Source organism: Callospermophilus lateralis, chromosome 14 (genome assembly GCF_048772815.1).
Source record: "Callospermophilus lateralis isolate mCalLat2 chromosome 14, mCalLat2.hap1, whole genome shotgun sequence".
Taxonomy (NCBI): Eukaryota; Metazoa; Chordata; class Mammalia; order Rodentia; family Sciuridae; genus Callospermophilus; species Callospermophilus lateralis.
Window position 1 is genome coordinate 89,648,430 of NC_135318.1, and position 15,544 is coordinate 89,663,973.

A 15,544-nucleotide genomic window follows, 5' to 3' on the forward strand; every position below is an offset into this window, starting at 1 on the left:
AGACGCTCCTCCAGCTTTTCCTGGGGGAGGGTCTCCTCTGAAGCTCCGGTTTTGTATCCAAATGGCTTTTCCGAATGCCCTCCCTGCCTGTTATCCGAGCCTTGCGCGGGTACAACCCCAGGTTCCAGCACCTTTAGGGCCCCCTTCCACGCCCACACCAGGCGGGGCGGAGTCCTCCGAGGGAGACGCGCAAGGAGACTTCCCAGCTCTGCCGAGCCTCGCGCGCCCTGCGGAGCCTCGCGTGCCCTGCGCTCAGCTCCGCCAACCTGCCCGACCCGGGGCATTGGGCCCGGGAGCCGGGGACCAGCGGCCGACAGCCCCCGTGCTGCAGGGACAGGTCATTGTCAGGAGTAGCAGAGCCGCACTGCGAGTCCCTCCGAATGGGACTCAGGAGAGCGGAGGGCATTAAGAACGAGCGCGGGCGCTGGCAGATCCGCCCGGGATCAGCCCGGGAAGCCACACGGAAGAGAGACTCGCGACCTTAAAAACAAAAGCACCGGCCCCGGCCGTGGAGCGCGCCTCGGCCGGGGGCGGGGGCGGGGACGGGGACGGGGAAGGCTCACCCAGTCTCCCGAAAGGCAGCCGGTTCCTCTCGCCCAGCATCAGGTTGAACCTGGGGTTGTCTCGCCTCAGCCTCTTCCAGTGGCCGGAGGCGAGGAGCAGCCGAGAGACCTCGGCGTAGACGCTGCTGTTCTCGTCGCGCACCACGAAGGTGTACATGGCGAGGCCGCGCGGCCGGGCCCCAGGCCGCCGCCCGAGGACGAGCCGGCGGAGGCGGCGGCTCCGCGTGGACGGTGCCCGCCCCCCGCGCCGCGCTGCTCTCGGGCCGCGCCTCCCGGGCCCAGGCGACGCCTCCTCCGGCGCCCGCGTCCGCCCAAGTGGCGAGCGCCGCCGGGACGCCGCACCCTCCGCCGCGCGGCCCCGCCTCCTCCCCGTGATTCCGCGCGGCCGGCTCGGCGCCTGCGGGCCGCGCCCCCAGCCCCGGGCCCGCCGGTGGGGGTTCCCCGGGGGTGCACCGAGCTGAGCGAGCCGAGATCACAGCCAGGCGGCGCCAGCGGAAGACCCCCCTTGCAGAGTTCCCGGCTCCGCCACCTCTTTCACAGGGACTTTTATGAGTGAAAAAAAGTTGCTGGGCCCTGTCCTGGGTCCGAGTGAGCAGCGCTCCCCTTCCTCTCCACTCAAAGACTAGAGCACCCAGAGTGTTGCGGTACTGTTTGCTTAGTTGGAGTAGAGCGCTCTTTTCATGTTCTGAGACCTCCCGATTGTCGCACGGCCCAGGGGCCGGGGTGACCCCAGCGTCCACTGATGGAAACAGTCCCGAACAGGCTTCAGGGAGTCCTGGACCCGCTCCGGACCTGCCTTTCCAGCGTGGGCCAAGAGCCTTCCCTATTTCGGACCTCGCCTTGTCTAAGCTACTTTTAGGAAACCGATTTTGGTGCATTTGAGGGACAGAGAGGACAATGACTATCAGGTTTTCCGCAAACGTGCCCATATTCCCTCGTGAATGACCTACCCCAGCCTTGTGCCTCACAACTGTTACTCTCCTTTAGAGAAAGAACCTCCCATCCTGTGCTCCCCGCGTTCACAATATCTACCGAGCATTCTGTAAAAGCACCCTCCTCCCCCAGCTCGGCCCACATTCGCTCACTTTGCGAAACCATTCTGATCTGTGCACTTTCGCTGGCCCTGGGGAGCTTGCTCCGGTGCACAAAGGCAGCAACCCAGAGTGCGGGTGCTTAAGTTCCCTCTCATCCCTCCATCCATCAGGATAAGAGTGGGTTGACAATGCACTGGCGTCCTCACCCCTGCAGGATATGCTGCCAGGAGGTGCATTTCCTGGACTGTATTTCAAGGTATCTACAGAATTCAGCCCCTGCTGTCCACAGCTGTCCAATGCACTTCTCTTGGCTTCCTTCCTTTCCCTAACTCGCTACCCCCCACTTGCTCCTCCACAGATATCACCTTGCTTTTAAGTCCTTGTTCCAGGATCACCTTTTGGGAGACCTCAGATAAGCCATACCTGCTGCTTGTCACCGAAGGCCACATTCTTTCCTCTAATAGTTGGCTTCTCTGCCACTCCACAGCCATGGTCTCCCTAGCAACGCCAGGGATCCTCAATCCAGTGGTTCTCTCTCTCTCTCTCTTTTTTTTTTTTTTTCTCATGTATCTTTTATAGTGAACACTGTTTACACTTGTTTTAGTTTTAATTTGGGGGCAGCGTTCCTTATCCCCTTTGCTAGAAAATAGTATTCATCTTTTCCCCTCCGGACTTTATGAGACTCTGGAGAGATGAATACAGTCCATTATGGGCACAGGAAAGGCAATCTCCCAGTTCAACAGGGCTACTCCATCCCTTTCTGCCATAGTAGATGGTAAAGCATAAGAACATGACCCAAATCTGGACAATCTGATTCTTTGTGGGATTTGGAGCTATAAAGAAAAACTAATTTTTTATTTTATTTTATTTTTACAGCTGAAATTGCTCAGATGGAAGACTGTGTGCCACAACATGTAGCTATCTTACTATCCTACAAAGAGGAAGACCCTGTCTGTCTGAGACTTTGACTTCCAATGCCCCCTTGAATTAGGCCTGGCTCTCTGGCTATACAAGAGGAGTAATATGCTTTACTTCCTATTCTGGACCTTAAAATTAGAGCATGCCCCCTTCTTCCAAATGCAGAACCACAATAACAACAAAACAAAAAGATGCAAATGTTATAGTTAAAGCTTCGTCCTGGGGTTTCATATACTGTCCTCCAGACCACTCATGTATAATCGAATCAAGCCTTTATTGAAGCACACCGGTGGCGGCTGACCAGAACTTAAAGCTGTTCCCCTGATCTGCCCCGAACAATTGCAAGGACTCTCCTTATAAGCCTGAAAACCGCAAAAGGGATGTTTGGGGGTTCAGCCAATGCAAACAAGCCAGGTTATAGAAGCGGGAGAGTGCAGTCAGGCAGTGGGAAGCCTAAATAATCACAGTTAGCCCAGTCACCCCAGTTACAGAAACAGAGCCCTGTTCCCCTAGTTTACAGAAACAATGCCCCATTAGGTAGTTCCGTGTTCTTAAAGGTTTCTATAGCAAAAGGAAAAGAACATCTTGCCCCACTCATGACCCTTTTCCTTGGCATGGTTATTTTACAGAATGGAGTCATAAAACAAAATGGAGTCACATTTGCTTTTACTATCACACAAGGATTCTACCAAAATTGGCTCTTTGATTGATCCTAAAATAAACTTCAACAGTCAGGTACAGTGGCACACACTTATAAGCCCGACATCTGGAGAAGCTGGGGCTGTAGGATTATAAATTTGAGGCCAACCTCAGCATCTTACCATGCCCCTCAGCAACTTAGTGAGGCCCTGTCTCAAAATAATAAGTACAAAGGGCTGGGGATGTAGCTCCGTGGTAAAGCACCCTGGGTTCAATCCCCAGTACACACACACACACACACACACACACACACCCCTTGAAAAATTTCCACAGGTTGAGACAATTCTAAACACTTTCTCTAACAACAATGGAATTAAGTGGCTAGGAAATTCAGTAATATACTTCTAAATAACCTATGTTAAGTGAAGAAATCACAATAGTATAAGAAATATTGGCTGGGGATGTGGCTCAAGCAGTAGCGCACTCACCTGGCATGCATGCGGCCCGGGTTCGATCCTCAGCACCACATACAAACAAAGATGTTGTGTCTGCAAAAAAAAAAAAAACAAAAAAAAAAAACTAAGTAAATAATTAATAATAAAAAAGAAATATTGTTTAACTGAATGACAATAAAATTATGACATCAAGACTGGTAAGATACAGCTAAAGCCATGGTTAAATGAAAATTTATAGCCTGAAGCACAAATGTTAGAAAAAGAAGATTGAAAGTCAGTCGTTCAAGCGTCATCTCATGATACTAGAAAAAGGACGACAACATCACACCCAAATAAGTGGAAAGAAACTGAGGAATGAAGAAACAGATATACCAAAAATAAATCAACAAAGCCAAAAGGAAACAAACAAACAAACAGAAAAACACCTATTTGGGCTAGCTCATGGGTAGAGCACTTGCCTAACATGCGTGAGCCCTGAGTTCAATTTCCAGCACTACCAGTAAATAGATAAATAAAATTTAAAAATAGACTACTTAAATTGCTAATCATTCACAGTCCAGCAAGAAGGAAAGGAAGAAAGGGAGTGCAAGTAATCAGTACTAAAATGTCCAGGGGAACCCACTAGAAATCCTAAAGATGTTTAAAAATAAGGTACTGGGGCTGGGGATGTGGCTCAAGCAGCAGCGCACTCGCCTGGCATGTGTGCCGTCCGGATTCAATCCTCAGCACCACATACAAACAAAGATGTTGTGTCCACTGAAAACTAAAAAATAAATATTAAAAAAATAAAAATAAAGTACTATTAATAATTCTTGCCAATGAATTTAATAACTTGGACAAAACAGACAAATTCTATGGAAAACCCTAGTTTACCAAAAATGATTAGAAAGTAATATGAAGTCAGAATAATTTCATATCTGTTAAAGAGATTGATTCATTTGTAGATGACATATATATATATGTATATATGAAACTAAAAATATCCTGAAGATTATACAGATACCCCAAAAACATTAACACTAATAAGCAAATTTAGCAAAGTTTAAGAACAATCCAGAGAGGAAGTTAAGAAAATAATTCCATTTTACAATAGCATCAAGTAGCCAGGTCAAAAAGAGAAGATTTTTTTTTTTTTGGTGGACCCAATATTTTTATTTTTATTTATTTATTTTTATGTGGTTCTAAGGATCGAACCCAGTGCCTCACACATGTGAGGCAAGCATCTACCACTGAGCTACAACCCCAGCCCAATAAGATGAGATTTAAAAAAAAAACTGTCATTTTTCAAAGATGACATGGTTATATATGCACAGCAAATCTTAAGTCGCTAGACATAAGGTCAATATATAAATACTAATTGTATTTCTGTCAACAACAAAGAAATAGAAAATGAAAAATTTTAAAGATACAATTTATAGTAGCATCAAAAAATGTCAAATACTTAAGATTACTAATGAAAACTAGGCAAGAACTCTACACTGAAAACTACAAAATATGAAAAAAGAATTTAAAGAATAAAATAAAGGAAACATACACTATGATCATGATTAGAAAACTCAAAATTGTTAAAGCTGCCTGTCCATTCTTGCTGAATGGATCTGCAGTGCAACTCAAGCAAAATCTCTGCAGAGCTCTCCACAGAAATTGGCAGGACAATTCTAAAGCTCATATAGAAATGCAGAGGAACAAAAATAGGAAAGGCAGGCTGAAGGAAGGCTACCAGACACCAATCCACAAAAGTTATAGAATTTGAATTTAAAGGTATTGCTAGATGCAGTAGCTCACGCCTGCAATCCTAGAGACTCTGGAGCTGAGGCAGGAGGATTGAAAGTTCAAAGCCAGCTTCAGCCACTTAGCAAGGCCCTAAGCAGCTTAGCAAGACCTTGTCTTTGAAATAAAAAAAAAAAAAAAAATTAAAAAAAAAAATTAAAGGGCTGGGGATGTGGCTCAGTGGTAAAGTGCCTCTGGTTTCAATCCCTGGTACCAAAAATAAATAAATATAAATAAATTTAAACAAATAAATAAATATAAAGATATAGTAATTCAGGAAGCAGGGTTTCAAAGAAATAGATCAGTATAAAGAGACCCAGGTCCCCGTGGTCACTTGGCTAATAATAAAGGTGGTACTTCAGCTCAGATACCCTAAAACCTAATGCATGTAAAGGTAAAAGGTAAAGCAATCAAGCTTTTAGGAGAAGCAGGAGGAAAATCTTTATGACATTACTGTAAAAACATGAAGAGAAGAACGTGTGAAGACAGAGGAGAGACTGGAGTGTTATGCAGCTGAAAGCCAAGAAACCATGAGAAGCAGGAAGACTCACAAAAGGGTCCCCTGCTACAGCCCAAAGACAGAGCAAGGTCCCAAGGCTGCCCTGATATTGAATACCCAACCTCCAGAACCAAAAGAGAAGGTTTTTGTTTTGTTTTGTTTTGTTTTAAGCCACCCAATTTGTGGTTGTTATAGCTGTCCTAGGAAACTAGAATACTAACTAAGATATATAGGTATTTTGTTCTAATGTTCTTTCTTTGAGTGCTATTAATACAATTTCATAACTCTCCTGGAAAAAAAAAAGACACAAAAAGCTAGGGATAAAGGGAAATTTTGATGGATTGGAAACCTTGAAAATTAGAACTTTCATGTCTCAAGAGACACTGTCAAGAGAATGCAAAGGAAAACCACAGAGCAGGATGAGAGGCCCGGCGTGTGTCCATCCACACAGCATCCAACAAAGGATTGGCCTGGTGTATAAGAGAAATGGCAAATGAATAATTTTTGAAAACTGACAAGCCAATTAACAAAGGAAGTAATTTGGATACTTATTTAGATATATGCCCTCAGCAAAGAGAAGATTTAGAAGAGAGTTGTGCTAAGAAACTAAGGAATATATTTGACTAGAAAGCAGATCCTCATCTCACAGTTTCAGGGCAAGAGTACAAAGGTGAGCCACGCAGCTAAATGTCCACCATAAATATCTCAAAGTTTCAAACCAAGCCAAGGAATTAAAGAAAATGTCTACCTTCCTTCCTTCTAAATACACTTTTATAAGGATGACCTGGGGGACCAGGAGTTTTGGAATTCTCAGACTCACAGGAATTCCACACCAGAACTCGGTAATCCCGAAAGATATGGCCCTGGTTCCTGCCCACCCTGTTTCCTCTCTCCCTGACTCTATTCCGCATGGCAGGGGGACTTGCATGCATGCATAGGGACAGCAGAGCCGGGAAACTCAAGCTCCACTGTCAGGAGAGGAGAATGAATTATGGTTCTAGAGCAGCCTGGTGACAGAAGTGACGCCCCTTCCGGGGACTCCCTGTTTAAAGGCATAGATTTGAGACTGCTCAGCTGCTGTGGTGATGCTCTGTGCAAAAGGAGGTTCCATGCCAGCTGCGGAATTATCAGTTCCTGACCTTAAGTTCAAAGGCCAGCTGCCCACAGGTGGAGAATGGCGGATGTAAGTTGATAGTTCTATTTGGGCTGTTTCTACTCTCAACCTCAGTCTGTTTATCTTGAAGAAACTTCTCACAATAAATCCCTTTGATGTTAAAACCTATAGAATAAATGTGCTGAGCTTGTTCATGGCCACTGGTTCTCCATCAGGGTTGTTAGTGAAGCACCAGGACCCGGCTTTTTCTCTATTTTCTGTCTGTCTTTTCTTTATCCCCTCATCACCGGATTCGGTTACCTGAATTAATATCCTTGCAGGTTGTGGCCGTTGTCATTCAAACAGGGAAACCGGACATTCACAGGAACTTTTCATTTGTCAGATGAGTGGGACGCTCCTAAAAAATAGCTGTGTCAGATAAAGGAAGGAGGGGAACAGGTTTATATATAGCTTGGTGTAAACATGGGATAGTTGGGATCCAAAGAAAGGGATCTCTCTATTGCTATGCCTGTGCTCAAGTCTATGGTGAAATCAGGGAAGGCACAGTTGTCACAGTTTTAAAATTAGTTATTGAAATTTACCCCTGTTTTTATAAAGAGGGAGTGGTAAGTTCAGAGACCTGGGATAGACTTGGTAAACAGTTGTGTGACAGGTACACAGCCAAGGGACCAGATGAGATCTCATGGCTGTTAGATTTTACACCTGGCATTTCAACTGTGCAGGCCTGCCCTGTGCTGAAGTCACAATGTAAAAGTCTGATAGGCTCTGATAGGCTAACTCCAGTAGTGGCTTTGATAAACATCCCTAACACTGCCTCCCGTCTGTGGAGCTCCGCTTACACAAAGTTACACAATCTTTTCTTCTTGTCTGTTTTGTGTCTGTGTGCACACCTGTGTATTGTGTTGTTGTGTCTACATATGTGTTTGTGTCTATATATTATGTACAGGGTATCAAAATTAATGTATAGTTAAAGAGCACTCCTAAATTAAAATAAATGGATCCAAATATTTTTTAGTTTATATAACTTAAAGAATTTCAGTTTGAATTGGGTAAACAGATAAAAATCAAGATGTCTTTAAAATTACTAACTCATGTTTTTCTAGGTGGTCAGAAAACTTATAAAGTATTGGTTTCTATAAAATCTCTAAAATGTAATATTCATTGCTTCTAGGATATTTCTTCAACAGGAAAGAAATGGTTAATACTGTTAAGTACATTTGTTCAATATCTTGGCTTTTACAGTTAAAAAATGAGTAAATTAGATTTAACATAAATGGGATTAATCATAAATATGCTTGTTAAAGGAAACATCTGATTAATTTACAAAGTTAAAGTGCTAAACTATCAATTGCTAAATGTAAAATCAAGCACTCTTAACTGAAATATATTTAAATGTTATATGTGTTTTCATAAACTGGTAAATGGGAAAAAGGTTTGAGATGGCTTTGTTTCTGTGTCTTTACTAAAAGCAAGGTTGTAAGAGTTAAGATTCAGTCAGGTGTGATTTATGTACAAAGAGTGTGAGAGGTTTCAGTTGGGTTTAAATTAAAGTACTATAAAAGCAAAAGTAATTTATCTTATTAAAGTTATTTGTCTAAATTGAAGAATTTCATAAGGATTGTCTCAAAATATGAATTTGGAAAGAGATTAGTAACTAGGAAAGAAATATAAAAAGGTTTTAGGTATGAAATATATTTTAATATAAAAAGTAAAGGGAAATGTTTTGGATAAAAAAGTCTTTTTCTGGTAAGGTAAAAGTTTATAAATGTCTAATTAAATTACAATAGATTTGTAGAGATAAATTTCAAAAGTTTGTATGAAACTAAACTGGTTATATATAACTCATACAATCAGCTAAAGTTATCTAAGTCTTTTTCCTTTTTTAGGGGGGTTAGTACCAGGGATGGAACTCAGGGGCACTCGATCACCGAACCACAGCCCCAGCTCTATTTTGTATTTTATTTAGAGTTAGAGGCTCACTGAATTGCTCAGCGCCGATGCTGGGTTTGAACTTGAGATCCTCCTGCTTCATGCCCTGTGCCCAGCAGGGTTTTTTCTCTTTTAAGAAGAGAGTTCCTAATCTACAGGGCCAAAGGTCTTGTGTAGAGTTTCTGGAATGGAGCATGCTACAGAAACAGATATGAAAAAATCAGCTCTTCCTATAGGCTTCTGAAAAAGGGCCCAAGAGAGGGAAGAAAAACTGACTCCCCAGACACAAGTCAAAAATTAATACACAGGGCTGGGATTGTGACTCAGCTCAGGTAGAGCACCCTCCTAGCACATGCAAGGCCCTGGGTTCAATCCTCAGCACCACATAAAATAAATAAAAATAAATAAATAAAATAAAGGCATTATGTCCAACTACAACAGTGTTTCCCTTCGAGCATCCACCAATACCTTATTGCCCCAATCATACTACATGAGAATTGGGTACCTTTGCTAAATGGGTGGAACGTGCTAATACTTTGCCAGTGCAACATAAAGTCCCTGGCAGTAGTGAATGTGTCTTGGATTGGTCCTGCAGAATGGATAGACGACTACATCAGGAATCTATGACTCCTGGAGGCTTTGTTAGTAATGTTCTGACCTTCCGTGATGGTGGCTTGCAAAAAGACCCGTGACATTTAATATCTGCCTTAGATTTCATCAACTATATCAGCAGCCCCCTAACTGACCTGTGGACAGGAGCTGTAAAGCAGTTCCCCTGCTATAAGGCCTGCAGGCCTGTATCCAATCTCCTTATGTTTTCATTTCTGGAAAAGTAAAAGTAAAGAGAACTGGAAAAATATATATATATGCATTAAAAATGCTCACTTTATTAATAATTTAGGTCAAAGTACTTCCAAAGCCCTACAGAATCATGTAAGTATTGATGAAAAGATTGAGACTAAACTAAATGCTTTGGAAGCTACTATCATTAATATAGAAAATGAGCTTGCTGCTCTCAAATTTAGACATCAGCTTTGATGCCATGTTGGCTACAAATTTGTTTGTGTTACGTCTGCAAAATTTAACGTTTCCCATTAGGATAGGGAAAAAGTTAAAAGCATCTAATGGGCATTTGGCAGAGAAATAATGACCATCTAGACCTTATGGCATTACACATCACATCCAGGATATTTAGGAAAGCAGGAATGATCTTGTGGATCCTGTGTGGCTTGCTGAACAGATATTTAATGACTTAAATGGTTTTAATCCTTGGAATATATTAAAATGTTCAATAGGGTACACTTTTGGAATTATGGGTTTACTATTATTTCTCTTTTGTGTTGTACCAATAGGATGCTTCATCTTCCAAGAAGACACCTGAGAATTTCAAATAATAGCCCATCACTTGTGCTTAAAAAATAAAAAAGGAGGAGATGTTGGGAGCAGGGAATGAATTATGGTCTTTGAGCTGTCCAGCGACAGAAGTGATGCCCCTCCTAGGAATTCTCTGGGCAAAGGCATTGATTTGAGAATGCCCAGCTGCTGTGGTGACACCCTGTTCAAACGGAGGATAATTCCATGCCAGCCATGGAATTATCAGTTCATGACCTTAGGTTCAAATGCCAGATGCCTAGGGGTAGAGAATTATGGGTGCAAGCTGATAGTTCTAACTGGGCTATTTATAGCCTCAACTTTGGTTCTGTTAACCTTGAAGAAATTTCTCACAATAAATTCTTTTGATGTTAAAACCTATATGATAAATGTGCCAAGGGTTGTTAGTGAAACACTGGGACCCAGCTTTTTCTCTACTTGTGTGTCTGTTTGTCTTTTATTCATCCTCTCACCACCTGGTTTGGTGACCTGAATTAATGGCTGTGCAGGTCACAGCACTCCACCTCCCATCACCTCCTACCACCAAGTGCCTTCTGCCAGGGCTCAGGTCTCGTAAGGCCACTGACCCTTGGGAGAACAGACCTAGGGAAGAAGTCCATGCAGGTCCAGGAATAGAGATGGCTATTTGGACAGTTAGTCTGATTTCCAGGTTCCTTGCACAGTCTGGAAAGAAGGAGCTATATGGTCTCTGGGTGGCCAAATCCCTTGACCTCACAGAGGCATGACTTAGCTGTGGGGAGAAACTCTGTTGGAGCCTCTGTAGCTATCTTACATGGGCCTAAGAATGATGTTCTGAAGAAGCAAGCCTCCAAATTCTGAACTGCCTCTTCCTCTCTCTCTCCTCTAAGCATCCTAGACACCTAACAACTCAGAATTGTTTTTCCCTCATCGTCCCTAACACCGTCCCAATCATCTCATGCCTGTAACTGCAGTCGCCTCTGGCTGCACTCTGTGCTTTCCCTGGGCCTCGCCAACCCTCCCCAATCCCCTTTACTATGCTATCTTATAGAACACAGCATCCACCCAGGCCAGCATGCATCAAGCTGCGGTGACTCATGGAAACCAGAATTCTCATTCAGTCTTCCCACAGCATGTGCCACACTCCCTCCACCAGGGTGCCCCAGTGCCCGTCATCATCAAGGTCAAATTGTAGTATGTCAGAGGGAGTTTCATGTTGAATGTGTATGAACACTTCCAAAATTGCCGAGCCATGCAATGCATGGGTCATAAAATCTCTATTAACCAATACCATTTGTTAGCCAGCATTTTCTACCTCCCAGGGACACTGGATGTGACAGCTCACTCTTGGGTTAGCCTGAAGTCTTGATCACTCTTATGCATCTTGGAGGTGGAACTCCCCCTGCTCCAGTGGAGTCTTTGATCCCTGAGCTCTGCAGACAAAGATCTCCTCACCCTCTTCTCTCCCCAGAACCACTGTGCTAACCTCAACGTACTTGCTGTCGCCTTCATTTGCTCCAGATCAAGGGCCACATGGTTTCAGTGATATATTTTAGCTTCTCATATACAGCCTGTCCCATGGTAAGTGCTTACTAAAGATCTTTTGATGGGCTGGGGATGTGGCTCAAGTGGTAGCGCGCCCGCCTGGCATGCACGAGGCACTGGGTTTGATCCGCAACACCACATAAAAATAGAATAAAGATATTATGTCCACCTAAAAGTAAAAAAGATAAATATTAAAAACCTTTTGATGAAGAAAAAAGAAGGTTCCAATTGTAAAGAGCTGATGAGTTTGTACCAATTGGAAGTTAAGCTAGGAAAAGACACTCTCCAAAAGCAAGAGTTTATTAGCACAGGCCTGTAATCCCAGCAGCTCAAGAGGCTGAAACAGGAGGATCACAATTTCAAGGCCAGCCTCAGCAGCTTAGCAAGGCCTTAAGCAACTTAGTGAAACCCTGTCTCAAAATAAAACATAAAAAGGGCTGGGGATGTGGCTCAGAGGTGAAGGCCCCCTGGGTTTTCTCTCCAGTACCAAAAAAGCAAAGGAAGGGTGTAGTTGAGAATGTTCTGTCTGCTTTTCTCTGATAGGTTGACCTTGGCAAAGGCTCCTTGCACATACTCTACTAATATTTATGGGCTGCTGTAGTTTGGCTTTAGAATGTCCTCTAAATGCCCCTGGGCATAAAGCTTGGTTCCCAAGGCAGTGCCACAGGGAGGTGGTGGAACCTTTAAGAAGTGGAGCTTGGTGGAAGGTCCTTAGGTCACTGGGGATGTCCCTAGAAGGGGATTATGGCACCCCAGTCCCTTCTAGCATCCCAGCTCTGCAAATTTTTCTCTGTGTGACTCCAAACAAGTTGCTTGACCTCTCTGAGCCTTGAAGTCTCTCTCTGAAGAATGGAATAATGATGTGACAATCATGAAGACTAAATGACGCATCAAAGGCCTAGCACATGGCAGGCACACAGTGAACTCTCCATAACTGGGACGTTAGCAAGTATAGATGGCACGTGTTCAGGATGGATTAAAATCAGCACTCTTCGAGGGGAAGCAGGTCTGCAGAGTGGGGCCATCCCACTGAATGAGGATGTTCATTTCCTGGTTTCGAAGGGCCATCTCCCGGCACATGGGTCTACTTTACAAATCTGTTGATGACTCCTCTCTGAATACAAGCTGTTCTGTTTCATTGGTTACATATTTTCAAATGTTAAAGAATTTTTCAAATTTTCTTTCTGTTGTGGTTGGTTTGTAACGTAAATCCACTGTGGTCAGAGGAAACGCCTTGATTGCCCCTCTCACATACATTGGGACTTGCATGTCATCGTATGTGGTCTGAGGAAGTGTTCCCAGTGTGTCTGAAGAGCATGTGTGTCCTGTCCCCCCGGGCGAGCGTTCTGCGTATGTGGGGGGACGTTCTCCTGACAGCACTGATTTCATGAGCCAGCCCTTCCGCTGATTGTCTAGAAGGGGGCCTGAGGTCCACACTGTCTGTTGTTGGATTTCATGCTTCCCTCTTAATTCTGCTGCAAAGGACACTGATATTTATAGTTGTCACATCTTTCCAGTGTACTGGTTCTTTTTTGTCATTACAAAATTTCCTATTTTGTCTCTAACAATATTTGTTGTTTTAACTTCTATTTTTTTCCCCACTAGTGGGGATGGAACCCAGGGCCTCCCACTATTAGGCAAACGCTCTTCCACTGAGCCACACCCCAGCCTTTTCCTATTTTATTTCAAGACACAGTCTCTACTAAGCTACCAGGCTGGCCTTTAACTTGTGATCCTCCTGCCTCAGCCTCCTAGTCACTGGGATCACAGGCGTGCACCACGGCAACCAGTTGGTCTTAAGATTTTTTCTTTCTCTCTCTCTCCCTCTCTCTCTCCGTCTCTCTCTCTGATCTTGTAATAACATAGCTGTTTGTAGCAGGTTGCCACAATAAGTTCCTGCAACTGGATGACTTAAAACTGCAGAACTTGATCCTCAGCCCTGGAGGCTGGAAGTCTCAAGCCAGGGCCATGCTTTCTCTCAAGGCTGTAGAGAGGGCCCTTCCCTCCCACGTCTTCCTGCCTCTGGAGGTTCCAGCAGCCCCTTCTGTGTCTTGGCACAGGGACACACCATGCTAATCCCTGCGTCTGTTAGCGTATGACGTTCTTCTGTGTCTCCGTGTCCACATTTTCCTTTCTTACGAAGTCATCGTCATTGGATTGGGGCTCACTCTAATCTGGTGTGACCACACTTAACTTGATTACATCTTCAGAAGTGGGTAAATGGATTGCCGATTTCCAAATAGGGTCACACTCTCAGGCTCCAGGTGGACATGAACTTGGGGTGAGGGGCGTCATTCCGCCCAGCACAACACTCTAGCTCTCTTCCATCACCCCGCCTGTGAGGGGTCTCTTTTCCCTTCATTTTATTCTCCACCTATTTGAGTTTTTGGAAACAAAGTTTTTATCTGTCATAGACAGGATCAGACCTTAGTGTGTGTGTGTGTGTGTGTGTGTGTGTGTGTGTGTGTGGTGCTGGGGATGGAACCCAGGGCCTGTCCATGCAAAGCAAGTGCTCCACCACTGAGCTACTTGGGTTAGCCTGAAGTCTTGATCACTCTTATTTTTGGAGGATACTATCTCTGGAGACAGACCTCCTAATTGAAAGCCAGCTTTTTCCTCCCTTCAGCACTTTGAATAGGTCACACAACTACCTTTGTGCTTTCTTTGATTCTGAATTGTATTGGTGTTGGTCTCTGGGTTCTGCTTCAGTGATAACAGAGTCTTTGGTTTTCCATATTTTGACTATAATCTGTCTAGGTGTGGATCTTCTACTTGGAGTTTGTTGAATTTCTTGGATCTGTAGATTAATACTCTCCAATTAACTAGGGGAGTTTGAAGCCATTATTTATTCAAATATATTCTTCTGCCCCTTTCTGCTTTCTCCTCTCCTGAAATGCTCCTGAAGTGCATATTGGAACACATGGTAGAAGACAGGTCACTGCAGCTCTGTTCATTTTTCTGCATCTTTCCATTCTTTGTTGTTTAGATTGGATATTTCTCTCAGTCTATCTTCCAGTTCACTGATTCTTCCTCCTTCCATGTTGAATCTTGTCTTGGACAGCCTCAGTGTGGTTTTATTTAGTTGCTGTACTCTTTAGCACCAGTTATTTCATTTTTTAATAATCTCTTATTGGTACCATTGAGAATCACTATTGTTCATTCATTGTTGTCGTGTTTTCCTTTATGTCTGTGAATACTATTTTTTTTAATTTGTTAGAACATAGTTACTATGTCTCCTTTGAAATCTTTGACAAATCTAACAGTTGAAGTAACTCAAAGAAGGTTTGCATTGGTTTCTTTCCGCCCCCAGTGTGAGTCACACTTTTGTTACTCTTCATGTCTTGTCATTTGTTTGTTTGTTTGTTTAAAAAATGGTCATTGTAGCCACTCTGGATTCTGATTGCTTTTTTTCCCTGGAAGTTGTTTTGTAATTATTTGTTCAATAGTTTACCTGGACTATAGCTGTGAAATTTGTCCATCTCGTGGTGTGCAGTCATTCATGTCTTTCTTAAAAGCAGATTGTTTTGTTTTTTAATCTGGATTCCTGTGGTTGCCTCCCACCTGCATAGCTTAGTGGTCAGCCAGTGATTTGATAGACTGCTCACGCACCTCAAATCCGGGAGGCCTCCATCCTCTGCCGAGGCACCTGAATGTAGATGGCGGAGCACATTCACAATTTAGGCTGCTCCCAGGTCTTCCCTCGGCTTTTGAGTCATCTCTGCTTCTAC

At 43.7% G+C, this 15,544-nt stretch overlaps 2 protein-coding genes across 2 annotated transcripts in view; one reads left to right on the forward strand and one right to left on the reverse strand.

Annotated features, from left to right (window-relative positions):
- The window catches only part of Ttl (tubulin tyrosine ligase), a 34,015-nt gene extending 33,218 nt beyond the window's left edge, over positions 1-797 (reverse strand). Inside the window, exon 1 of the mRNA XM_076832637.1 lies at positions 564-797. Within this exon, the coding sequence (XP_076688752.1) occupies positions 564-720 (157 nt within the window). The 5' untranslated portion in view covers positions 721-797. The remainder of the gene's footprint in view (positions 1-563) is intronic.
- The window catches only part of LOC143380058 (uncharacterized), a 44,224-nt gene continuing 29,398 nt past the window's right edge, over positions 719-15,544 (forward strand). The window contains exon 1 of the mRNA XM_077105171.1: positions 719-993. Coding sequence (XP_076961286.1) covers positions 719-993 — 275 coding nt within the window. The remainder of the gene's footprint in view (positions 994-15,544) is intronic.